The following is a 26590-nucleotide window of genomic DNA, read 5'->3' as shown; positions in this document are numbered from 1 at the left end:
TAACTGGCGCATTGGTATAAGGTATAGCAGCGTGACTATTCCATTTGCCTGTTACATGGTGCACCACTGTCATCCTGCAAAAGAATCTAATGGACATATGAGCTTCAGAGCTGGAAGAGGGACTGAAGACACAAAAACTCGTGATCTCAGGAGATGAAGGTCCTGCGTGAATCAAGCCACAATTCCACTGACAAGGTAACAGTCATATCAGCCTGTAATTTGTCAACTCCCTCACAAACTTCTTTCAGTTGCTTTTTGCAGTGTTGTCGTCACTGTGTTAGGTGACGACAACACTGATACTACAAAGACAAGGTGGGTGAGGTAATATCTTTTATTGGACCAACTTCTGTTGGTGAAAGAGACCAGCTTTCAAGGTACACAGAGCTCTTCTTCAGGTATTCAGTTGCTTTTGTAAGTTCATTGCTTCTCTGTGGAGATGCTAGGTGTAAAATGCAGGTTATGTTTTCATCAAAGACCTCCTCATGTTCAGTACATATTTATGGGAATGGGATGCAAGCAGACAACTTCCTGAGATTCCTATCTCTGGGAAGTTGCTGTATTTATCCTCCTCGTTCAGTAAGCCAACAATGGGTGGACAAAGACTCTTCTAACTTCCACAGTGTGCTGTAGAGGGCAGTGTTTAATGTTATTTTTTCCTCTAAGAGGTCTGAGTAGCATGCTGAACACACTAAAAGTTTAGGTTGCTTGCATCATAGAAGTGACCTACTTTCTCATTTTCTTTTTGTTGTGTGAGCAAAGACCTCCTTATACTTCTCTGCATTCCTGGGTTACAGTCAGCAATTTGGATGCAATATTCTGCAAGTTACTTTTCAGACTCAGAATGAATACCGGTAAGTAGGAACATATTTTTCCGTTCAACCACCATCTTACAATAATGCCATGTTGATTAATTTAATCCTTTAATTTTCCCTTTATTGCTTCGCTAGCAGAATCTAACATTGGATTTACAAGCTTAAATCTGTCTCGAGAAGTACATCCAGTAAGAAACACTTCAGTTATGTCTTTAAATTACTCGTTTTGTGCTACACTGAAGGCCAAGTTAGCAGATACGCCGGTTGCAACATTTTTATCAAATTCACTGCTTTGCCACTCAGTTTTTATGACAATTGCTAATTGTTCTTTGCTATTTTTGGATGGCAAACATGCACTGAGAAGGCTCCTGAATGATGCTGATGCACCGCTGAAAGGCATCGAGAACTTAATTATTGTGGCTATACTGCAAGGGCAATGGCCTATTCGCCTCAGACAAAATTTCAAGTGCAACATCAATGGAGTTTCCCACAATCAAATCATTGCAGCGCTTTCTCAGTAATTATTTCAGGAAGTTTTCTGGAGGGAGAAGAGATGTAAGGTTAGTATACAAGGCAAGCCATGTGTCCAAGCCTACAGTGAATCTCAGCATGAGACTTTAATCCATGTTCCATGAAAGGAACACGAACAGTAGGGTCATGACTCAAGACGGTTGTCTTCTTTTTGCTGGGAACCTGCAGCGTAAGTGGTGATTCCCAAGCTAAATGTTTTTAACCTCTTTTTCCCCCCTCATCCTCTTCCTTTATCTAAACGATCTCTTTTTCCCCCTCTGAAGACTGACAGTAAAAGGTACGAAACAATATTTGTTCAACATTGAGGAATGAGTGAGAATTCCATGTTTTCATTCTAAAGAAGCTAAAAAGTGCTGTAGGGAAGTGCTGCTGGAGCCAGGGTATTTATACGGACAGTTCCCTTCCTCCTGCTTCCTTTGTGTAGGGCACGTTGAAATGGCTTAGGCTAGAAGAAAAGGAAACGTCCAACAACTGCCATTTAATAAGCGAGGCTCTTTACAGCAAAGAGCTGGCGTAGGGGGGGTTATTTATTTGCAAGGCCTATGAAGTGTTTCTATCCACTGAATAATTATCCAAGTTATTTTTGCATAGAATATTTTCACCTCCTACTATGGCTTTTTGTTTTGTTTTTTAAACAAGGCTTTGCTGTCGGAGTAAGTTGTGACTTAAACTACAAACACCCTCTTATCACTTCTCACAAAGTGCACCATGTAAGTGCTCAAACCAAAATTTATATATAAACAGTAGAAAAAGAAAAACAAGAAAATGGTACTATATATTTCAAGAAACAGATCTTCCAGTCAGTACAAAATACAGTTTTTCTAGAAGTAATGGCAAACAAATGATCCACCAGCTGAAAATTTTCACCTTCATCCATTTTTGGGTAATAAATGTATTCTGTTTCTTGCTAGCTGTGAATCTAATAAAAAACACCCATTTGATTCACATCCAGTTAGCAAGGGTACATTTACTACTTAAAAGAACATGCAGACATCTAAATGTTATAAAACTTATAATGCAGGACATTCATCTTTGCACAGGTTATACACTGGTGCCCACAATGTGCTGTATATATCGAAGGATAGAGAAACACACAATACATACACCGCTTCGATACAATTACTGCTCTGTTATAATTAAATTCTCAGGGCCCTTTATTCAACCCCAATCCCAGCAATCTGTGCTCAGGACCTAAGGGGAAGGCCCAAAAGGTGGCTTTAAACCATCTCTTAGGCCAGTCAGGGGTCTAGTTCAGCCCCTGATGCTGCTTGGCAACCAGCACACAAAGCTTATTTTGCCAGTAGATCACTGGACTACAACAAAACTACAGCCATGCCTCCTACTCCAGCCATACTCTCCATGCCAGGGGCTGTGAGGTGAGTGTATGATCCTGGCTACACCATTTTGGGGAGGACAGGTGAATATTCAGTTGTCCAGTTAAAGCAGCTTTATATAGCCCCTTTCCAATGCTGAAGCAGTGCAAAGGCTTGTTGTATTACTTTAGATGGACTATATGAGCCAAAGGTGTAACATAACCCGGTCACTGTCTAACACTGAACAGTGTTAAACAAGGTTCAGGGTTTGGTATACAGAGACCGTGGCCTGCTTAGTACCATGGCAAACACACTATTAAAAGTCTTTTTAACCTTTTATTAAAGATAAAGAAAAGAAGAAAAGGCAGTTAAAGCATTGGTCATGTAAAGTACTAAGTAAGGCTTTCATTTTAACAACATCCCTCGCTCCCTTTCCCTTTATCTGGAGAGGGTTTTTAGAAGAAAAAAACCCTTGTTTGACAGTCCCTTAGATGATACCAAAGTTGGTAAAGTAACTGTCTTTTTGGAGAAAAGCAAAGAAATTAGTTGAGACAAGGTGGAGCTGTTATTGTTAAAATCCAATCGCGTTTCATCCTGGATGTTGTTTGGGATTCAGCTGGAGCCAGCAGATGTGGCAACGTCATCTGGGTTCCTCTCTGGCCTGGGCTGGGCAGGACCTCTCTCAGGATCAGGATGATGAAGGCCTGGGGTCCCAGGAGATAGCCCAAAAGGGAATGTTGGGTGGAACAGCCCATCCCCTCATTCTTTTGTCCACTAATTAGGCCTTATAATCCAACACACCAATTTTGATTGATTAATTTCTGGTCTTACACTTTCTCATTTCCAGGCATGATCTTAACACAGTCCTTGAGTTATATCACTAGGCCTTTTTGTTTGGACTAATTCAGTCTGTCTTCCTTTTCCCACCAATATTTGTCATTATAGGTTATTGTGACATCTTATGAACTTTCACGTAATTGTTAGTTCAGCTGTAAAAAGTAAGGAAAATGTGAATACCCAGTTAACACAAGAGGCTCCAGAATCTGGCCCTCAGCATACAGGTATGTTACCAATGTTGTACAAGTCTCTACTGTAAGTACTTTTTTCAGCAACTGTAGTTCTGTGACCATCTGGGGATTTCAGAATACTCTTGGGTGTCAGTTTTGCTCAGTGACAACAGATGGCAATGTCACAGATACTTGATTTTGATTCACCAAGGGGGACTCAAACCAGGATGGAACACATGGACGAAACAGTGGGAAATTAAGTTTTAATATAGACTAAAATATCAAAACAGAGAAATTATGAACCACTGTTAAAAGCAAACATCTTCATACACAATGAAATTACAGAAAGCCTCTTTCAATCTGGGTTCCTTTCCCCCCAAAAAGACCAAAAGTCAAACCTTGAAATTTAATTAATTATAACTTCACAGAGTGAATCAAAGTGACCTTATGCTTTCAGTATAACTAATCATTAGTATAAGATTATTTTTCACTGTTTCTGTTTTTTTTAGCAACGGTATGGGTAGATATGGCACTTCAAGCACTACAATGCTACATATATCTCCATTCCACCTACTATACACAATCTTTTCCACAGTGGTTGTGCTTTCAGAAAAACTGAATCAGATGGATATGTAAAAGATCAAAATATTTACCTGTAAACACGGAAACTTTCAATATAATGGTACATCTTGTGAAGTTATTTACTACTACTTAATTTTAGTCAATTTAAAAGAATATTTTTACTCCATCCATGAAGATAAAGGTCAAATAAAACCTAATCTGATTGAACCAATGAGTCCTGATCCCGGCTTAAGATAATTACTGAAGCCAAAAGAAGGCTCTGCTCTAGAATGGATAATATTTAAACCCACAACAGGAATGGAAAAGAGGAAAGCGTTTGTAAGGTTCTACAAGTGTTGCAAGATGGTCACACACAAGATTAGTGATTCCTTCTTAAAGTAGGGAAGAGGTGTGTGATTACATGGCAATTTACAGAACAGAAGAGCTTGACTATTTAATAAACTGCTATTTACGAGATCATTACATTTTGAAACAGTATTAAAAGAGCTAAAATAATTAAATGTCTATTACTTCTTTTCAAATCTTTTTTTGGTTTGTCAAATAACCAAGACAACTTTAGGATTACCCCCATAATTTCCTTTCTCAGAGTAGAGGACTGGGAAATAAACTAAACCTCTAAACAGGAAATGGTAAAGAGGAAAAAAAATAGCTCTCAAATTGTGAACAATCTATCCTAATAATCCTAATTAGATCCGTTCTAATTCAGTATTGCTGCACCTTCTGTCACTTAGCTTTTGAGAAAGCCAAACAATACAGCAACATTTAAACCAGTAAGAGAACATATGTGCAGACTAGTTTAAAAATGTAATACATTATAAAATTATATAATTGGGATTGGCAAGACAAGCAGAGCATAAAGAGACAGCTTTAAGTTTTTAAGGTCAGGCTTGACAAAGCCCTGGCTGGGATGATTTAATTGGGGATCAGTCCTGCTTTGAGCAGGGGGTTGGACTAGATGACCTCCTGAGGTCCCCTCCAACCCTGATATTCTATGATTCTATGATCTTGAGAGAAAATCAGTGGTAAACAAAGAAGCACCATCATGAAGAGCCGTGGATACGAGGAAGAGAAGTTCGAATGAGATAGGAGCACAGTGAAGGAACTCAAACACAGGACCAAGATCAGAACTACGGACAAGGAAGAGCGTTGCATGAACTGGAACTATGGAGAACGGCATGGAAAAAGTTGCAACAGTTTAAGCAAGAGATGACGTGGGCATGGACAAGAGTTTTAGCAATATGGATGCAGAGGAAGGAGTGGATTTTGAAGATTATGTATAAGTGACTGATTTGGCAAAACCCTAGGGGTGAGAAGGACAGAGAAAAGTCAAAGATTGCAAGTTTGAAAGGTTAAGGAAAAGAGGCTGACAAAATATGGGGGGAAGACTAGAGTTCAAAAAAATAAATTACTAATCTGTTTACATTTTAAAACAACGTATCTGAAGACTGGCTTCCTTGTTTAACTAGTATAACCCACTTTCTGCTCCTCCCGCTACTGCTGTTGACTGTGGTCACATAAGGCCTCCACTCAACTCTCCTTATTCAGGCAAATCTTCCACTGAGCATTGTTTGAGTAATGAGTGCTCAGCAGGGCTCGAAGGGTATGTCTACATTGCACACACACAAAAAAGCTGCAGCAGTTCTTATCAGAGCCCAGGTGTACAGACTCAGGTTCACAAGGCTCACACTATGGTGCTAACAACAGCTATATAGGTATTCCTGATCCAGCTGGAGTTTGGGCTCTGTTACCCAGAGTGGGAATGTGCCCCAAGAAAGCTTTGCTTACAGTAGTTTTCTCATGTTAGTGATGCCATCAGCAGGGTAAATGAATTCAGAACATTGCAGCTAGAGGAACTAATTTTAAAGATTTTTGTCTGAAAGGTAAATATATTTGTAAGTGGTAAACTTCGTCATGAATGCGACCAATTTGGGGAAAGGGAGCTAGTTCAGGGGCTGGTGGCAGGGTGCCTCTTATTCCTCCCATACAGAAAGTTTGGATGCAGGGGGTGAGGTGAGTTTGCGGAGTATCCCACAAAACAGCTGCTACCAACACCACAGAGGTAAGGAAGGTTCACAGAAGTGCCTTGATGCTATTTAGTATCAAGATCTTATTGTGACAGTACATGCAGCCATTAATGGGACATGTTTTCTTCTCTGCAACCCTATGAAGATAGTATGTATAATGGCTCTAAACTATCAGGTTTCAGAGTAGTAGCCGTGTTAGTCTGTATTCACAAAAAGAACAGGAGTACTTGTGGCACCTTAGAGACTAACAAATTTATTTGAGCATAAGCTTTCGTGAGCTACAGCTCACTTTATTGGATGCATTCAGTGGAATACTATATACACATTGAAACAAACATTTAATTTTAAGTATTACAAAAGAGCCCCCTTGTAGCCCTTCATTAAAAATAAAATACCCTTGCTGTTTCTTTTTCAGCAATTACTGTAAAGCAAGATCTCTAGATAATTTTTAAAGCAATGAGTTCACATTTGGCTGTAAAGAGGAAAATTAAAATGTAATATGCTTTCTTACCAAACCGAGGATCAGGCCAATCAACAGGGTGGCTAAAATGAAGATTGCATAAGAACCCCAGACATGAATTCCAAGAGTGCCTGTGAAGTAGCTGTGAATTTGCTGCAAATGGGAAAAAAACAGATTTAATATGCTCGTACTACACATATTTAGTACCCATTCTGTAAACTGTTCTTCTCAAGTTAATTCCCAATTGAGACTTTTCATTCAACAGCCACTAATTACATTAAAAGAATCATCCCCCTTTGCCCTCACGCTCTTCCACACTATACTTAAGCTTACTGATACTGTAATTCTTATAAGACATATGATAGTGATAAAAATCAAACCATTTGTTTTCCTTATTTAATAATTCTACATGTAAAAGCTGTTTCAGGAAGGAAACTACAATTTTTCCTTCCTGTAATACTTGCAGTGACTAGTATTACAATATCAAATCTTCCTGAACTGAAATTTCATATTGGCTCCATCACTAATTTACAATGCAATTTCCAGACTCCACTCGTCATACTGGAAGGGACAGAGACAGGGCCTACATTTGTAAGAGGGCATATGAGCAAAAATAGGTATCCAAGTTGTGCATGCACTTTTAAGGGTAAACCTAATCCTTTATATTAAAGAAAGGAAAGCCATGTCATAAGGAAATAATTACATATAGTGATCTTCACATTACTGACTTGAATCTTTTTCACGCTCTTCCCTAGGTCTTGTAGCACACAGTCCTGTAACATCTACTTTTGCTCAAAAACCGGGTAGCAAGAGGACAATATTAACAAATTTAAGGCTTCAGATTATCTTAACGATCTGATCCCTGTGCTCAGCACTATCATGCAGATCCATTAGTGTTAGCAATGTTAGGGGCCCTAGTAAAACAAATAAAACTTCATTACGTAATCTGCGCAAATCTGCAACAATTAGTATCACAAGGATGTTTACAATTCAGGGAACTTCTACCCCAATTTCTAATCAACTTAAGAACTGCCATACGGCTTCAGACCCCTAGTCATTGCCCTGTCTCAAACACTGGCTGGAAGGTACAAGAAACCCAAGAGTACACACATGTAGGATAATCTACTGCCCTCAAGAGAAAGTCTCCTCCTAATCCCTTATAGTTTAGATTGGCTTTAATGCATGAAATAAAAGGTTTTATATTCCTTCTGAAACCTCTCTTTTTAAAAAAATATTCCGTAAATTCTGGATATTCTTGTTATCCATCCAAGTGTCCAATGCCACTTGCACAATGCACTGATGCACAACAGTGTGCAAGTCATTTAACCACTGAATCTTAAAAGTGCCCTCCTGTAAAATGGCATATAAAAGATTTGCACCTACTAGGAAAGGAACGAGAAGGAGCAATAAGCTATGCCATTCACTGTTCCATCCAAGGGAACAACTAAAGAGTAGCTCAACCTACCTGCGTGGAATTCAGCTGCTCAGCTTCCCATCCCTTCAGTTCAATCTTTTAATTTGCTGCAAAGCCGACTTTTCTGCTTCCCTTCTTTAAGGGTTGCAAGTTACCCTGCTATATGTGGCCTCTCCTTCATAGGAAGCTGAAGCCCACTGCTTGTGCTCTAGTGACACATTTATGAGCAGCTCCATACTTCATTACAACTGCATGCTTGATAGAGCATTCTGATCAACCTAGTTTTTGCCTGATTAATAGAAAGCAAGTACCATGGGACTTAGGGAAATCAAGGATTCTGTTATCTTCAACCTTTTAGAAAAAAAACTGGTTTGTTCACAATACCATGCGCATTAGGCTCACAGGAGGAAAGACTCATGTTTCTCAATGCCGGATGTACGTGTGTGTGTGTATTTGTGGACTGGTTTCTTCCATCCCATCTTCTAAAGGGTGCTCTTTAAGCAATATTCCCATCTGCCATCACCTGCCTTCCCACCCAGGCACAGGGTTTAAGAATTTGCCACCTCCTTACTCACCTACCAAATTGGTGGGGAGGTAGAGACTGGCAGGGGCTCAGAATTTCTCCTAGTAGCTCGACTGGGGAAGAGACTCTGGGGAGCATGCGGTTGTGTGAAGATTCCACCCCACTGTGCTTTCTGGTGAAAGTTATTTAGGTAGATGCCAGTGGACAGAAGCAAGAACTAAAGATGGGCACTCTGGCAACCAGTGGCTGATCAGAAAGGGGAGTAAAGAACATAGCTGAGGTATGGGGATTGCTGTGGGAAGGACCATGGATGATCTGCGCAGTTTTCTATCATTTAATTTATATTTTCGAAGACTACATTCAAACAAGTCTCAAAATTTAATTTAAAAAAAACACTGTACCCCATTTCTTCATTTGCATTTATCCAAAGGATAATAAAAGGGACTCTGGACTCCTTGCCATTATTCAGCATTACAAAAGTTATCACCCATATCCCAAACAACTTCATCAATTTGCAAATAAACCCAGAGTCTTCAAAACTTCAAATCCAGCACAAAATTCCCACAATGCCTTAAATCCTACCCCTACACATCTAATCCATACATAATTCTCCTCCTCAAAGGCCCAAACAGATGGACATGCCTTGATCAACAACAAATTCAGGCTATTTCAGAATGACCCCGGACATAGGTGAGAGGATGAAATCCAAAGATGAGGGGCCCTCATCATGGAGGACACCTTGGTACAGCTCCATCTGTTACTTCAAGGAGACTACAGTTTGAACGTCTCCAATAATGGCAGTTGTGACAGTATTGGCAGTTGTGAAGCAGACAAGACACAGACCATTTAGAGCTTCCTAGGTCAAAACACACTTTAATCTCCACCCAGAAGCCAAACAGCAACTATTGCAGATTACAAAGTAGAGATGTCATGTGACCTCATAAGACCTTTCACTCCAGCAGGCAGCTGCCTTCTTCAGGGTTGCAGCTTCTGAATAGCCTTAAAACGTAGCCTCATACTACACTATCCTAGATTTAAAAGATGTTTTAACGTTTAAAATTTCATAAAGCCAGATTCTCCAACTTTTATATTGAACCTTCAGTCAGGTAATTTGGCCTGTAGTGAATAACTAAAATGAGCCACCCAGTTCCTACAGGCACTCCTCTGAGCTGAGGACAACTGAGGACACATTCAAAGTTTCTAAACTAAATCTTTTCAGAGGATATTCCAAAAATAAATGTTAAGACTTCTCCAGAAGTGAAGAATCTCATTATTCCAAATCTGTACCTATAAGAAGTCAGATTTAAATAACGTAATCTTAAGAAAAACATTTATCTGGCTAGACACCAAGCATGAGAAATTCTAGGCAGAAGACTTTTTTTAAAATGACCCTAGAAAGATGGAACAGTCTAAAATAGGCATATACTAGAAAACTATTTCTAACATTAACAGTGTCACTAATACAATTCCAAATTCATTTCTATTTTCTTTTTCAAGGTTTTTTTACTTGTATAAATAAGAATGTCAGAACACAAGAACGGCCCTACTGGGTCAGACAAAAGGTCCATCTAGTCCGGTATCCTGTCTTTCAACAGTGGCCAGTGCCCCAGAGGGAATGAACAGAACAGGTAATCAAGTGATCAATCCCCAGTCGATCATTCCCAGCTTCTGGCAAACAGAGGCTATGGACACCATTCCTGACCATTCTTGCTATTAGCCATTGATGGACCTGTCCTCCATGAATTTATCTAGTTCTTTTTTGAACCCTGTTATGGTCTTGGCCTTCATAACATCCTCTGGCAAGGAGTTCCACAGGTTGCCTGTGCACTGTGTGAAGAAATACTTCCTTTTGTTTGTTTTAAACCTGTTGATTATTAATTTCATTTGGTGAACCCTAGTTCTTGTGTTATGATTTGTTTATACTGTTGATTTGTTTATTCCTTAGATTTGTTTATACTGACTACACAGCTCCTAGTCTGTCAGTCATTCTGAGGAGGGCTGCTTTTTCTTTATTGGATTCCAACCCTTATTAATATTTCAGCAGTACATTCTATAAATCTACTTCATATGACCATTCAAGGCAATGAACTGAGGGACAAAGCAGCAAAAGGCCACTATATCCACAACAGGTCAAATAGTAGAAATACACAGCAGCTGAAGGATTAAGGGGATGTCCTGCTCAGAATGTGTGATACCCTTGCGAAAGATCGTACAATTCTGGAATGCTTAAATGCTTATTCTGACAAATAAAAGGGAATTATTCTAGCAACATAAAAATTACTGAGGATACATTTAGAATGTTGCGCTTACTTCTGACCACCTTATTTTAAAAAGGGCATTACAGAAATGGAGAAAACACAGTATGGGGCAGCCAGAGAGTTTGAAATGGGTTAGTAGTTAGATGGGACAAGTCTGAATGGTTCTAAAAAAGGCTATAAATTACAACAGAAAAAAGGACAAGAAATTCTAAATTTGAACTTGGGTCTTCTCTCATAGTTATATGGAAGTGATACTCCCAGCTTTGTACGATTAGAGAAAGAAATGACACTAAAACAAGCTCACGTATAAAGCAATTCTTTCTGGCCGTGGTGCAGAGGGCCAACACAAGACCTTCCACAGACAAAGCAGTCTCTCAGACTTTAAGGTTAGAAGGGACTATCATGATCATCCAAGTCTGATCTCCTGAACACTGCAGGCCACAGAACCTCATCTATCAACCCCTAAAATATAAATATTAAGAAGAGAATCATCTAGAGAATATGATGGCATCCTACCTCCACTGTGAACGCAAAATATATTCTGCAATATGGTAGTAATCAGACTATAACTCCTCCAAGTACCAGTACAGAATTAATTTTAGGATGGCTCATTTTATTAGGGCTGCTAACCAATATTAAGATAACACTGAACAGAGAGTACCCTTTGGCATCGATCATAATCTTATCTACAGCCTTAAAATGTCATTTTTGGCAAACGATTAATTAGCCAAGCACAATTTCTGCCTTCAGTTACAAGGACACAGGAATACATCAAGGGCATAGCCAGCCACAATAAGAAAAACGTAAGTTGTATAAGGCTGTCAAATATCTGTTAAAACATTGTTTGACACACTTTTTCCTCAGATCTTAAATGCTGTAATAGCGAATAGTGTTACTTACCCTGATACATCCAGAGAGATGAAAAAGACCTGCCATTCCATGCATCCTAAGAAAGAAAGGGGATTAAGAGTTTGATGCACGACATACTGTACAAATTGAATGAAAACTGATGGAAGAGATGGATGTAAAATTTCCAACATCCATCACATCCAGCCGATCACATCTTCAAAGAGAAACTTATATTGCACATTAGTGAACATAGGATGAAAGTCATCCCGCCTGCACTTAGCCTGAGGTAAGCCAAGTTGTGTAGAGGACACTAAGCAGAGGCTTGGGAGAAGAAATTCAGACAGACACAGCTGTCCACAGCCACTACTTCATTCAGTAGGCCAGAAGAGCCACTACCTGCCTTTTTGTAACCCCCATGCAGGGCACAGTCATGGATCCTGTGGTTCTTCACCAGCCCAGCCTCCAACAGACACTGGAGCAGGAGAGGCTCCTTATACCTATAGAATCCCTAGAGCCTTCCCAGCACAAAAAGGCTGGGGCCCTCGACACCTCACGTGACTTTCACTCATGATGACTAAAGGACTCTCTTACGCGCAGGTCCAACACAAATCTCTGATTCATTGTTTCATCACCATCTCTAAGGGGAAAAGTGTGGTTTTCACTTAAAGCAAACCCTATGTAAATGCAGCAGGTTACAGGAAAATACCTTATTCTAGCACTACGCTTTATCCCCCACCATTCAGCAACAAAGAAAGGAAAACTGCACGTTGATGTATGTGCTAGTCACTTAATGACAGAGATTTTTAGTGAGTCAAAATGGCCCATGTGACCAGAAGTCATTATATGGCAGACCTGCATAACAAAGCGGTTTCATTCCAGTACTCAGTGGACATAAAAACTGCCATTCCTGTTAATAATAATGCTGAGCAGTTATGCTTTTCACCTTAAAGAACTCTCTGTATTTAAAACATATAAATCTTAAAGATGTCAAGGACTGAATAGGCATGGAAAATAAACCGCTCACACACCAAAGGGTCAGGGCTGAGGCGCCACAGCAGGGTAGATTGCCAATACCTATGCTGTGCTTCTCCAGTGAACAAGGACTTCAGTCTTTAATGCTATCAGTCTAGCACAGAGGTGGGCAAACTATGGCCCGCAGGCAACGTCTGGCCCGCAGGACCATCCTGCCCAGCCCCTGAGCTCCTGGCCCATGAGGCTAGCCCCTGGCCCCTCCCCCGCTGTTCCCCCTCCTGCTCTGCCACGCAGGCAGCAGGGCTGCCATGCAGGCAGCGGGTCTGCGAGCTCCTGCCACTCCGAGCGGCATGGTGGGGGGCGGCGGTGCACGCATGGCGGTAGGGGGACAAGGAGCGGTTGGGGTGGGGGAGTCCCGGGGGGCAGTGAGGGGACAGGGAGCAGTTGGATGGGGCGGAGGTTCTGGGGCGGGGGTCCCAGGAGGAAGTGGGATCCCGGGGTGCGGTTTGGGGCGGGGGTCCCAGGAGGGGGCAGTCAGGGGACAAGGAGCGGGGGGGGGTGCGTTGGATGGGTCGGGGGTTCTGAGGAGGACAGTCAGGGGACAGGAAGTGGGAGGGAGGCGAATAGGGGGCAGGGACCAGGCTATTTGGGGAGGCACAGCCTTCCCTACCCAGCCCTCCATACAGTTTTTCACTCGGGTGTGGCCCTCGGGCCAAAAAGAGTTTGCCCACCCCTTGTCTAGCACCGTTTATTAGTAACATCAAAAACCAGTTATTTTTAAGATAAAATTATACGGCAGTTACATTAGAGAAGAGGGGGATTTCCACCCAGCTACAGGCTCTACGGCTTCCCATTTTCTCTCTAAGACATAGCCTTGAAGGTCCTCTGACGTCCTTGATCCGCGGTATCTGCGAAACACTCCATCCTTCGCACTGAGGAACACAGACACATAGTGATTACAATGATGCCCCTTATTAGAAGAAACTGCCCCCTACAGCCAAAGTGAATTACCCATCATCAGAGGTGTTGGTGCCACTTACGAAGCTTGAACTGCACTCCAACGAAGAGACCCTTGATGGTAAATTAAGGTTCCAAAAAAATTATGAATCCTTCAATTCATGAACTCTTGCAAACTAAACAATCCCGAGGGATTAAACCTATTTTTAAAAGAAATATACCCACGTATATGCACCATTAAGGCAGTGATTTTCTGAGAAACCTAAAAAAGTTGGGATTCCAAATCTCATTCAAATTCAATAGAATTCAGGCACCTGACTTGCTCAGGCTCCTTTGAAATAGCCTTCAGTGTTTTTGTTTTTTTGTTAAATTAGTTTATTGTAATAGACCTAACTGTGTGACATATTATTTATGTGCATTTATCTGAAGGATTCTTCCAACATAATGGAGCGGAAGGATGAGGGAGTGTACACCTTACAATTTCTCCCCTGAATGTTTTAAATTATGTTATGCATAAACAAGGCATTTACAGACACTATTTTTCTTGGAAACAACCTCTGGTGAGGAATTTACCTGTGTTATCACAGACAAAAGTTTTAGCCCAAAGCTTGAATTAAATTTCAGACAATTAGTGTGTTCTCTTTGTCCATTCATACCCCCATTCTGCTTTCAATTATACCAGTTTAAGACCAGTTACAAGCAGAATTTGGAATATACACACACAGTATATGCACACATTAGATAGAGTTATTTTTAAGGTCCATACATTTAAAAACAATCTAGTAATAAAAAATCCAGTACTATATATATATGCAGTGCGAGCAAGTTATTATTGAGATGAAAACCCAGACTTCAGTTTCCTGATATGTTTAAATTTGCAACCTTAATGTTATATTAACATTCCTATTCTTCCTGCTCAAATAATTCCCTTCGGACTTCACGATTACATAATTTTTCCAAGAAAATTCTCACTTTGAGATGATATGGTCATAATAAATCTAGACTCAAAATGAAAATTCCTAGGAAAACCACAAGCAAGTAAGAACAGAGGAAAATCTTTGTGCAAATTTAAACTATAGCACTGGTTGGTAATAATGCAATTAAAATTGTCTTTAGATTAAGAAATAGCTGATTTAATTTATATTAATCTGAACTACATATGCATAGCAAGGCTATTTTGTCTTGGAACAAAAAAAACCTGTTTTTAAAAGATATTTTAAGCTCTAAAATTTATTTCTTCAATTTAAAAAAAACCTATACTTAGCTATCCGGGGATCTGGGTGCTTATCCCATAAATTAAAACACAAAGCAGACATAGGACTACTTATAGCTATAACCACTCATCCCACACCCTCCAACAGGCTTAGCAGAGAAGGAAAATAAACTGCAAGTCTTGTTCTTAGCCACTGCAACAGCTAATGCTCTGGGGAAGGTGAGGAGAATTATGTTACATAACATATGCCAGAATTATGTTCAACAGGTGGTGGCTATCAATAACAGTATGTAAGAAATCATTTTAATTTGCATCTGTTCACAGGCTCTGCATGATGCTTCATCTGTATGGAAACTGACAGCTCTGATTCCTGTATGATACAGACTTACTGGTAAATAGTAGGAAGTGTGGTAACAAAAAAACGGCCACTCAAACCTGGTGGAGAGAAAAAAAAATACAAATCACATTTGTTCAGTTCAGCTTTTGAAAAAATAAATTTCTATTTCTATTTCTAAAGATACCTATAAACATTTGTCTTTTCAGAACAAAATGTGAACATGAACGGGGTTATCACATCTCTAATAAAATGTTTAGTTGTTTTGATCTAGAGAATACTGCAGTAAATCCATGACAACGCTATTCAATATAAAATACTGTCTAGCATAAAGGCAGTGAGACCATTACTCCTTGTCCTGTCCTCTTCTACCACTGAGAATAGTCTAGAACCATCCTCTCTGGAACCACCTCTCAGGTAGTTGAAAGCAGCTATCAAATCCCCCCTCATTCTTCTCTTCCGTAGACTAAACATTCCCAGTTCCCTCAGCCTCTCCTCATAAGTCATGTGTTCCAGACCCCTAATCATTTTTGTTGCCCTTCGCTGGACTCTCTCCAATTTATCCACATCCTTCTTGTAGTGTGGGGCCCAAAACTGGACACAGTACTCCAGATGAGGCCTCACCAATGTCGAATAGAGGGGAACGATCACGTCCCTCGATCTGCTCGCTATGCCCCTACTTATACATCCCAAAATGCCATTGGCCTTCTTGGCAACAAGGGCACACTGCTGACTCATATCCAGCTTCTCCTCCACTGTCACCCCTAGGTCCTTTTCCGCAGAACTGCTGCCTAACCATTCGGTCCCTAGTCTGTAGCGGTGCATTGGGTTCTTCCATCCTAAGTGCAGGACCCTGCACTTATCCTTATTGAACCTCATCAGGTTTCTTTTGGCCCAATCCTCCAATTTGTCTAGGTCCCTCTGTATCCTATCTCTGCCCTCCAACGTATCTACCACTCCTCCCAGTTTAGTATCATCCGCAAAGTTGCTGAGAGTGCAATCCACACCATCCTCCAGATCATTTATGAAGATATTGAACAAAACCGGCCCCAGGACCGACCCCTGGGGCACTCCACTTGACACCAGCTGCCAACTAGACATGGAGCCATTGATCACTACCCGTTGAGCCCGACAATCTAGCCAACTTTCTACCCACCTTATAGTGCATTCATCCAGCCCATACTTCTTTAACTTGCTGACAAGAATACTGTGGGAGACCGTGTCAAAAGCTTTGCTAAAGTCAAGAAACAATACATCCACTGCTTTCCCTTCATCCACAGAACCAGTAATCTCATCATAAGTAGTATATAAGAAGTAACAGCTGTCCCCACAGCTGCATCCACAGATGACTGGACCAGAGCGTAACGTCTCATGAAGGTATACAAAGGGCTCCAAGTAGCTACCCTACATATCTCTAGGAGGGGTACGCCTCTCAGAGATGTAGCCGAAGTAGCTTGCACTCCAGTGGAATGAGCCCTCACCCACTCCGAAGGAGGAACACAAGCTAGTTGGTAACAAAGCAATGCAATCCAAGATCCATTTTGAAAGTCTCTGGGCCGATACAGCTTGATTACTCAGCTATGGAAATAAATACTTTAGGCATCTTTCTAACATCCTTTGTTCTTTGCAGATAAAAGGCCAAAGCCCTTTTATCCAGAGAATGCAGCCATCTTCCCTCATATGAGGCATGTGGTGTAGGGAAAAAAAACAATGGTAAGTGGATGAAAGGGGACTCGTATGAAACTTGGAAACTATTTTAGGTATGCATCTGGGGTGGGGTCACAATGAGACCTTTTCGTTACATTCTCCATGAGATGTTTGCTGAGTCTCAGTTCCCAACCCTCATGAGGGATGAGAAGGGCAGATGTTGCGCCTGGCAGAAACATTAGCCTCACCCAAGCAAAAGAGGCAGCATTGATGTTCATCGCTTACCAAAAAGGAGGGAGACCATAAAACACAGGTTTTGAACTCTGGGACCCTGGGCATAACCCCAGACATCTTGGGGAGAAAAAGCCCCTGGGTGGGGAAGAAATGGGGGAAGCTATCTAACTATACTATAAAGACTACTAAAGCTATTAAAATTACTAAAAAAACTAACTATATGCAGTATCTTACAGCTATGACACAGGAAAAAAGGTGCTGAGGACACAGAAGATTCCAACTCAGACCTTGCGGCGGTAAGAAGGAACTGGACAGGTGTCAGTTTTATGCCCGCAGTTCAGAGCACAAGGAGAGCTACAGTGCACGTGCGTGCCAATGGACACTGCTTGCAAAGAAAATTCTGGACTCAGGCACATGGCACACACATGTATCCCATGTGCGGAATAGGCATACAAACCATCACTCGAAGAAGAATCATTTGTTCTTAATATGCATCCACGGGGATCCCTCTCTCCAGGTGACTGATGAGCAATGCCCTTATGGAAGATGGGATTGCGCAATCCAAACTGCCAGTAAGAAAAGTGATTTTAACACTGTCCTACCAAATCTGGCACCTGATCTTGCAACCAAGTGTTTAAACAAAAATAAGGGGATTACTCAAAGTGGCTATCTTGCAGATCTCTGATATGGGGATGTTTCTAAAGCATGCAGAGGAGAGACTGTGGTCTCGTGGAATGAGCTTTGATGCTTGGAGGAAGAAGCGTTCAAGCCATGCGATAGATACACTGGGTAATCCAGTTAGATAGTCTCTACAAAGAAGTGACCTACCCCTTAGAAGCACTACTTTTGGCAACAAATACAGGGAGCTTGCCTAAAGGACTTTGTTCTCTCAAAATATTATAACAGGCTCTGAAAAGATCCAAAGTGTGAGGTTTTGTTTCCCCTGGGGACAAATGGTGTTTTGGAATGAAAGCAGAGAGATCAACAGACTGATTTAAACGGAAATCTGACAATTTTGGTAATAATATTTTAGAGGGGATCTCAACATCACCTTATCTCTGTGGAATGTTGTATGAGGATCATCAGCCACAAGGCTTGGAATTCACTCACCTTCTGGCTGATGTAACCTTAAAAAAAGGTCATCTAAAGAGTAAGGTGGTGTAAACTATTCACGAGAAATTCAAAATGAGATTCCATGATGCTTGCAAGGACAATATTAAGATCCCACATCTGAGGGGGCTCTTTGGTGGGTAAGTATGAAAGCTACAGAAACCTTTAGATATCTGGGGTGAAGAAGAGAGAACACGACTGCATAGGATGGCATGAATAAATAGCTGCAAGGTGGACCTGAATGGAACTAAAAGTTGAGAGTGTTTCAAATGTAGAATACAAATCAAGGATTTTAGGTCTGGGAGCCTCCAATATGTCAAGGTTGTGCTGGGCTACCCAAATATTGAAAATCGTTTCCACTCAGAGGAGTACTTTATAATTGTAAATCGCTTTCTGCTTGGCAGGAGGATTTGTTGGACTTACAGTGAATCTGTCAGTAGCAGTCAACTGGACAATATCCAGGCTACCAGGTGTAGCAATTTTACTTCTAGGTGAAGTACTTTATATTGATACTGTGATCTGTCTGGACAGTGTGGAAGTGCGATTGGAAGCTGAGTAGGAGGAGACTAAGATCTATCAACCAGAATTTTCTTTGCCAATATGGCACTATCCAGATAAGTACAGATGCATCCTGTCTGATTTTCCATATCACGCAGGTTATCAGAAAGATCAGTGAGAAACACACAAGACTGTGATTCCACAGCATGATACAGACATCTTTCAAGGATCACAGGCTCATGAATCCTCTGAAGCAAAAAAGACCAGACACTATTTTCTTCGGTGGCAAACAAGACTATAATACGATTCCCCATGGATGTTTTTAGAAAAGGTGTGATCTAGGAATTATTTTGGGGAAATTGTATGGCTTATGTTACACCACATAAGGTCTACCTAGATTATCACAATGGTCTCTTTTGGCCTTAGAATCTATAAATCTGTGAAATACAGGCATGATGATGGAGCTCTTCAGAGATCATTTGTTGTTGCTGATGGATTTCCTGCTTGGGAAGTCTGTTACATTGTTACTGGCTCCTGGAAAATGAAGAGCTATTAGGGCTATCCTGTATTGTTGACACCATGTCCATAATTTCATTGCCTCCAGGCACTGGAGTGATGAACAAGCACCTCCGTAGTTATTTATTGTGGTGTCTGTGAGAACCCATATAGTGGAATTCTATAAAACAAGCATAGCGACCTCCTCTATCATAAGGTCAGCTGGCACTATTAATGCTGCTATTATTGGTGCCTGTGTCAATGCTAGCAATTGCCAACATTGTCAGGTGCAGGCCCCATAAAGGTCTGAGCCAGAAGTTAAGCTCATGTCACTTGCCCCATCATATGAGTGGTCTTAATGCTCTATCCCAAGAGGAGAGCAAAGGTTTAAGCTTCTTTGAGAATGAGAAGATTGGCACGAGGAATGATGTTCTGACCTCCTTTGTTTTAGGGAGGAGGTACTACTGATCTTGGTGCTAGCCCATACAGCCGGGGGGGGGGGGGGGGGGCGGGGGGGGGGGGGGTTCGACAATCTCAGATCCTTATCACACAGTGTTGGGGCAAATCTTTTGCAGGTATCAACCGCAAGGGTTGCATACTGGCTATCGGGGCACCAGCAGACTGGGATTTAGAAGTGACTAGTCCCATATTGGAAATTGATGTCCATTCTTCATTACTGAGGCTCCTCTCTCCAACTGCTGAAAAACATACTGAGTGTTTCTGGCTTTCTTGTTTTGGCTGAAAAGATCAGCAAATCAAGCAGCAGCCTAGTATGTGGCTCTAGCCAAGACAAAAAAAGGCAGTGGTTTTTACAGTCTGTGACGGCAAGGGTTTTGCCGCCAGAGGAACATAGGTTTGAAGCCCTAATGCTTCAAATTTGCTATTTTAGGATTATGATATCGGCACAAAGTACCATGGAGAAATTAATTTTTTTTTTAAAGGAGGAATTTTGTTTGGAAATTAACCTTAACCAGGTGAAGATAGGAAAGGAAAACTTCTGCTATGCGTAGTGGACAGACACCGCTTCTTCGGTCTCACTGCCATGGGTCGTAAGAGGGAACCAAGGGACTTGTGGCCACTCTGCCCTTTATGCCCTGAAGTGGAGGAGTGTAAGTACATGTATAGCACAGACAAAGCCCAACAGAGATGTCTACTCATTCAAAGATTCAGACCTTGTGCACGTCAGGGACATGTGCTTCTAGAGTGGGATCCATATGGATAAATACTTCAAGAAGAAATTACTGATTCTGTTATCTTTAAACTTCACTATCATTCATTTATGTATGTAAATATTCATTAATTCAGGCATGCAACTTCACACAGGTCTATAAAATTTTGCTAGAAGGCAGCCTGGCAGGAAGCCAGGGACAGTAGCAAGGGGCCCTAAATGCCAGTCAGAAGGTACGGGTCTTATGTGTAAATGCCAACTCACTTGTATATACCCCAGGCTTAAGGATCAAGCCTCTGCATCCCCACAACTCCCTGCTCTCAGCAAAGAAGGTATTTGGAGAGGCATTTTGCTTGGTTTATTCTTAGCCAGCACTTTGGATTTTAAAAACATGGATTTTTTTTTTTTTTTTTTTAGGACTTGTTAAATGATGCTTAAAATGAGGATTCTATGACTCTTGCATTACCCTAGACCAAAATCTGTGTTAAAAATGAGATGCTAAATGGATCAATCAGAAGTGAAAATTCAAATACCCAAAAAGCCCTTCAAAATTGTTGCAGTAAGAGGGAATCAGAGTAATCTCATATTAATCAGCCAAGACACGGCACTGGATTAAGAACCTGCTGCTTATTTCACCTCTGTAACGCAAGACCAAAAAAAAAAAAAAAAAAAAAAAAAAAAAAAAGTGGGAGGGGAACAGAGGAAGGAAAAGCAATTAGATTAAATAAAGAAGAAACAATGTGAGATTTAAAGCTACGTATTACTTGTTATCGAGGGATCTAATTCAATCTGTAGCACATCAGAACTTTTAAAATATAATCACCGAAATGGCACTTTGTCATCACTGCACATTTTTTGATTTTCCAAGTTTCATTAGATCAGCTGGAAACTTCTACCTAGCAGTACTTAACTCCTGGTGTTTCCATCGTCAGCATCCTCAATGGAACTTATACCTCTCCGTCATGCTTAGTAATTCCATTTTTTTCTTACATATAACTGGTGTCGAAACAGATATTACCTTTTTTACATCAGTTGCCAGATATTCTGTTTTATCATTTTAGATGAGATCAAATAAAATCCCGTAGCGCTAGAGAAAATATTTTTCAAAGTCATAACAATGAATTAAACCACTGATATGTCAAATTATTCTACACCACCATTTTCATTACATCTGCATAGTAACAGTTCCCATTATAGTTGTATACATTTCTAGAACAAAAGCACAGCCATACTGGGTCAGACAGATGGTCCAGCTAGCCCAGTATCCTGTCTTTTGACAGTGGCCAATGCCAGATAATTCAAAGGGAATGAAAAGAAAAGGGCAATTTTAAGTAATCCATCCCTGTCGTCCAGTCCCAGCTTCTGACAGTCAGGGGCTTAGCATCACCCAGAGCATGGGGTTGCATCCCTGACCATGCTGGCTAATAGCCCTTGATGGACCTATCCTCCATGAACTTAGCTACTTCTTTTTTTGAAAACAGATACACTTTTGGCCTGTACAACATCTCCTGGCAACGAGTTCCATAGGTTGACTGTGTGTTGTGTGAAGAAGTATTTCCTTTTGTTTCTTTTAAACCTGCTGCTTATTAAATTTCATTGGGTGACTCCTGGTTCTTGTGTTATATGAAGGGGTAAATAATACTTCCTTAGTCACTTTCTACACACCATTCATGATTTTATAGACCTCTACCACATCCCCCCCTTAATCATCTCTTTTCTAAGATGAACAGTCCCAGGCTTTTTAAGCTCTCCTCATACGGAAGCTGCTCCATACCCTTAATCATTTTTGTTGCCTTTTTTTGTACCTTTTTCATTTCTAATGGATGTTTTTAGAGATGGGGCAATCAGGCCTGCACACGATATTCAAGCTGTGGGTGTACCCTGGATTTATACAGTGGCATTATTGTAATTACTATCTTATTATCTATCCCTTTCCTAATGGTTCCTAACATTTTTTGACTGCAGCTGCACATTGAGTGGATATTGTCAGAAAACTATCCATAATGACTCCACTTTCTTGAGTAGTAACAGCTAATGTTGACCCCATCATTTTGTATGTTTTCCAATGTGCATTACTTTACATTTATCAACACTGAACTTCAGTTGCCATTTTGTTGCCCAGTCACCCAGTTTTGAAAGATCCCTTTGTAACTCTTCACAGTCTGCTTTGGACTTAGCTATCTTAAGTAATTTTGTATCAACTGCAAACTTTGCCCTTCACTGTTTCCACTTTTTCCAAATCATTTATGAATATGTTGAATAGCACTGGTCCCAGTAACAATCCATGGGGGACACTGCTATTTACCTCTCTCCAGTCTGCAAACTGACCATTTATCCCTACCCTTTGTTTCCTGTCAGTTACTGATGCACGGGAGGACCCTCCCTCTTATCCCATGACTCCTTACTTTGCTTAAGAGCCTTTGGTGAGGGACCTTTGTCAAAGGCTTTCTGAAAGTCCAAGTACACTGTACCCACTAGATCACCCTTGTCCATGTTTGTTGACCCCCTCCAAGAATTCTAATAGACTGGTGGGCATAATTTCCCTTACAAAAGCCATGTTGACTCTTCCCCTACATATTGTGTTCATCTATGTGTCTGATAATTCTGTTCTTTACTATAGTTGCAACCAATTTGCCTGGTACTGAAGTTAGGATTGCCTATAATTGTGAAGATTGCCCCTGGAGCATTGTTTAAAAATTGGCGTCGCGTTAGCTATCCTCCAACCATCTGCACAGAAGATGTAAGTGATAGCTTACATATCACAATTAGTAATTTCACATTTTATTTCCTTCTGAGCTGTTGGGTGATTTATTACTGTTTAATTTATCAATTATTAATTTAAGGAGCATTTGGTCCTGGTGATTTATTACTGTTTAAGTTATCAATCTGTTCCAAAATCACCCCTACTGACACCTCAGTCTGGGACAGTTCCTCAGATTTGTCACCTCTGACAAATGCAGAGAATTCTTTGACTGATGCAAAGAATTCATTTAGCTTCTCCACAAAGTCTTTTTTTTCCTTGAGTGCTCCTTAAGCATCTCAATCATTCAGTGGCCCCACTGATTGTTTGGCAGTCTTCCTACTTCTGATGTACTTTAAAAAAATTGCTGTTAGTTTGTGTGTTTGGTTAGCTGCTCTGCATATCTTATTTTTTGGCTTGCCTAACTATGCTTTTACACGGGACTTGCCAGAATTTATGCTCCTTTCCATTTTCCTCAGTTTGATTTCCATTTTTTAAAGGGTTCCTTTTTGCCTCTAACCGTTTCTTTTACTTTCTTGTTCAGCCATGCTGGCATTTTTCTGGTCCTCTTACTCTTTTTTTTTTTAATTTGGGGTATACATTTAACTTGGGGTATATATGAAATTTAATTTCTACTGTATATATTAATCCTTCACTGTCTATGGAGGCTACCATCATCCCAGGAGACATGCATAAGGCATTTATGCAGTACATTTATTAAGTTTGTAATGAATGACATGATCATTAATGTGTCTACTTTTCAAAGGCACAAATGGCAGCTAGGTGCCTAATTCCCATTGACCAGTGGGAGTTAGGCACCTGAAAACCATTTAGGCCTTTGAAAGTCTCCCTCCCTATCCCTAAGTATTCCCATCCCTATCCAATTACCCAATCCATCTGAATGGAGACTTTTTTAGGGAGAGCAAGGCAAGGACATGAAAAAAATTTTCCCCACCTGTTGATTACAACCAAGTTCACACTTCCAACAATGACCTTTCCCAGCACATACCTTCTAGCCAAGAACTGACACGGGCAAAGCCCCAGTATGATTGCCCCTATGGTTGAAAAATACTTCAACGTAGGTTACAACCAAAAATGGCCTAAACTCAAGTAACCTTAACAGGTCCCCTTGCAAAAAACTTTCTAGAGCACAAAAAACATGGAAGCCTATGGTCAACTGAATTCCCACATAGGGCACACTGTAATCGTAAACTTACCCACTACAAGAAAAATCAGATGATAAACCAGAGAGCCAAAACCACTTAGGCTTTTTGAAAATCCTACCAGTAATTTTTAGGTTATTTATCAGAGACTAATTCTTTGAAATTTTCCCAAACAGTTCTGCTTGTCACAGCCTTATTTTTGAAAGAATCATTTTCTTAAAAAAATCATATGCTTCACATAAGTGCCTGTAGGCCCTAATAAAGATCAAATTCCCATTGTTTTAGCACGGTACAAACACAAAAGAGCTTAAAATTTAATGCGTATTGAAAGGTCAGGCTCACAATGGAACACTGGTCGCAATCTTAACGTTGATATTGCAATAGTTAGGAGCTCATTGTTTCTTTAATATGAGGAAGCAGAGGTTTGTTTTAATTAAGGTCTAGCCCATGAGAAAGGAAGAACTGTTTTCAAACTCATCCCTTTATTAATCAGGTAATGATTTGTGCATTCGCTAACTGAAGAACCCATACCGGTACCTTTTCAATTTCAGAGAATTTTGGTGTTCCTCCAACTTTCTAATAATACAACTCACAAGCACACACTGAGCCCTTACGAACAGCCGGTATTCTTTGTCCTTGAGATTAGAGTTCAGCTTCACAGGTACAGAAAAATTAAGTCTGAACTTGTTAAAATTAACAGTATGGAATTAACTTAATTGCAGTATCACCTGCACTTGAGAAATAAACCCATAAAGTATGTACGCACTTCCACGGTTTGATAAAGCAACATCATCAGCCATGGTTTTCTGATTTGGATGTATCTGGAACTTCCTCCCACTTTTATCGCAAATCATTACTATAATTAAGCTTAGCATATTTTTTTTTCTTTCAGTGGATGACACTGATGTTTATTTTAAAGCATTTTTATTCTCATCAATATAAATTTTCATAGTTGTGGGAAATTGGGGGGGTGGGGGGAGAACAGGCAGTAATTATTTAAAGGTAAATGTTGAGATTCAAAAAGTAGAAGCTGTATAACCATTAAACCACAAAGTATCCTTAAATCAAATGCTAATAAAGGTTGTCAAGCAGCATTTTTCTTACTTTGCCCATCTGTAAAGTTTCAATCATCATCAGTGGAAATATTTTTTCCTACGTTTATATGTCTACAGTGAAATTGACGTTTACCGACATTTACTGATAAAAATCTAATCTTTCCAAGCCTAACTATAATAAACTTCATCCCTCTGCAGCTAGGATAGAATTGTAAAAATATTGCATTTATCTGCATGTACTTAAAAAACTAACAAAGCTTTTTTTTGTTTCAAAATGTTACATATCTGTGTCAGACTCATTCAAAAAACACACCGAAGCCAGGAAATAGCCTATTTGAAAGTATAATTTATAGAACAAGTTTATAAAAGCTTTTTTCTATTCATACTTCATTTAAAAGAAACAAATTAAACTGGTCCTTTAAAAGTACTTAAAAGCATTACTATAGCTAGATAATACAATAAAGCAATAAAGCAGCCAGCTAATAGAGAGAGTTTATAAAAATTTCCATTTAGCTTGAGCAGACTTCAAGATTGTTTCCCCAACTAGAATAATCCATGGTTTTCAATCTCCTTGTTCCCCCAACCATTACTACCAGGCAGTGGAAATATCTCAGTCAACTAACAGCCTTCCATGGCAGAGGTAGATCAACACTGTAGGTAGACACTTTTATGGGATGTCCGCTGCAGAGGGCACTACAGCAGAAGACCCACACTGATCCTTCATTTGGAAGATAGAAACACTATGCTGTTAAATTCAAAAATGCAAGCAGCACAAAGAAATGGAAGGAAATAACATTTCTTTTGATTAAATAAGCTCATTTTTCTGAGTTGGCCAATTTTTCAGTTGCCCCAATAAAATGGAATATTTTCCCAGTAGCTAAGAGTTACACAGGTTCGAGTGTTCCTTTTAAATACCTATATATAGTGCTCATTTCATAGCTTACCTGGTTCTTGAGTGACATCCACTTTTCCTACCGTGGTATCTAGATGTTCACTTTCTTTTGCAAAATTCTCCCATGCTGCTTCAATCTGTTGGCAGGCTGGACACCAAGGGGCATAGCTAAGAACAGAGAAAAATGTATTAGTTTAATATACACACACAAATTGTTTTTTAAATCAAGATTTCAAGAAAATGCACATCTGATACAATGGAAATATAAAAGTACTAACCACAGATAAGTAGACACTTTCTAATTTTCTCTTAAAACTACTGGATTAGGAAAAAAAATCA

The 26590-nt window shown here is 40.2% G+C and overlaps 1 protein-coding gene across 1 annotated transcript in view; it reads right to left on the bottom strand.

The window, feature by feature from the left end:
• The window catches only part of TMX4 (thioredoxin related transmembrane protein 4), a 52995-nt gene that overhangs the window by 8657 nt on the left and 17748 nt on the right, over nt 1–26590 (bottom strand). The window contains exons 2-6 of the mRNA XM_074949684.1: nt 26304–26419; nt 15305–15350; nt 13549–13677; nt 11825–11870; nt 6781–6882 (exon numbers count right to left, since the gene is read on the bottom strand). Coding sequence (XP_074805785.1) covers nt 6781–6882; nt 11825–11870; nt 13549–13677; nt 15305–15350; nt 26304–26419 — 439 coding nt within the window. The remainder of the gene's footprint in view (nt 1–6780; nt 6883–11824; nt 11871–13548; nt 13678–15304; nt 15351–26303; nt 26420–26590) is intronic.

Source organism: Natator depressus, chromosome 3, assembly GCF_965152275.1.
Source record: "Natator depressus isolate rNatDep1 chromosome 3, rNatDep2.hap1, whole genome shotgun sequence".
Taxonomy (NCBI): Eukaryota; Metazoa; Chordata; order Testudines; family Cheloniidae; genus Natator; species Natator depressus.
Note: the sequence above shows the minus strand (reverse complement) of the source record. Positions and strands in the feature narration are given on the sequence as shown.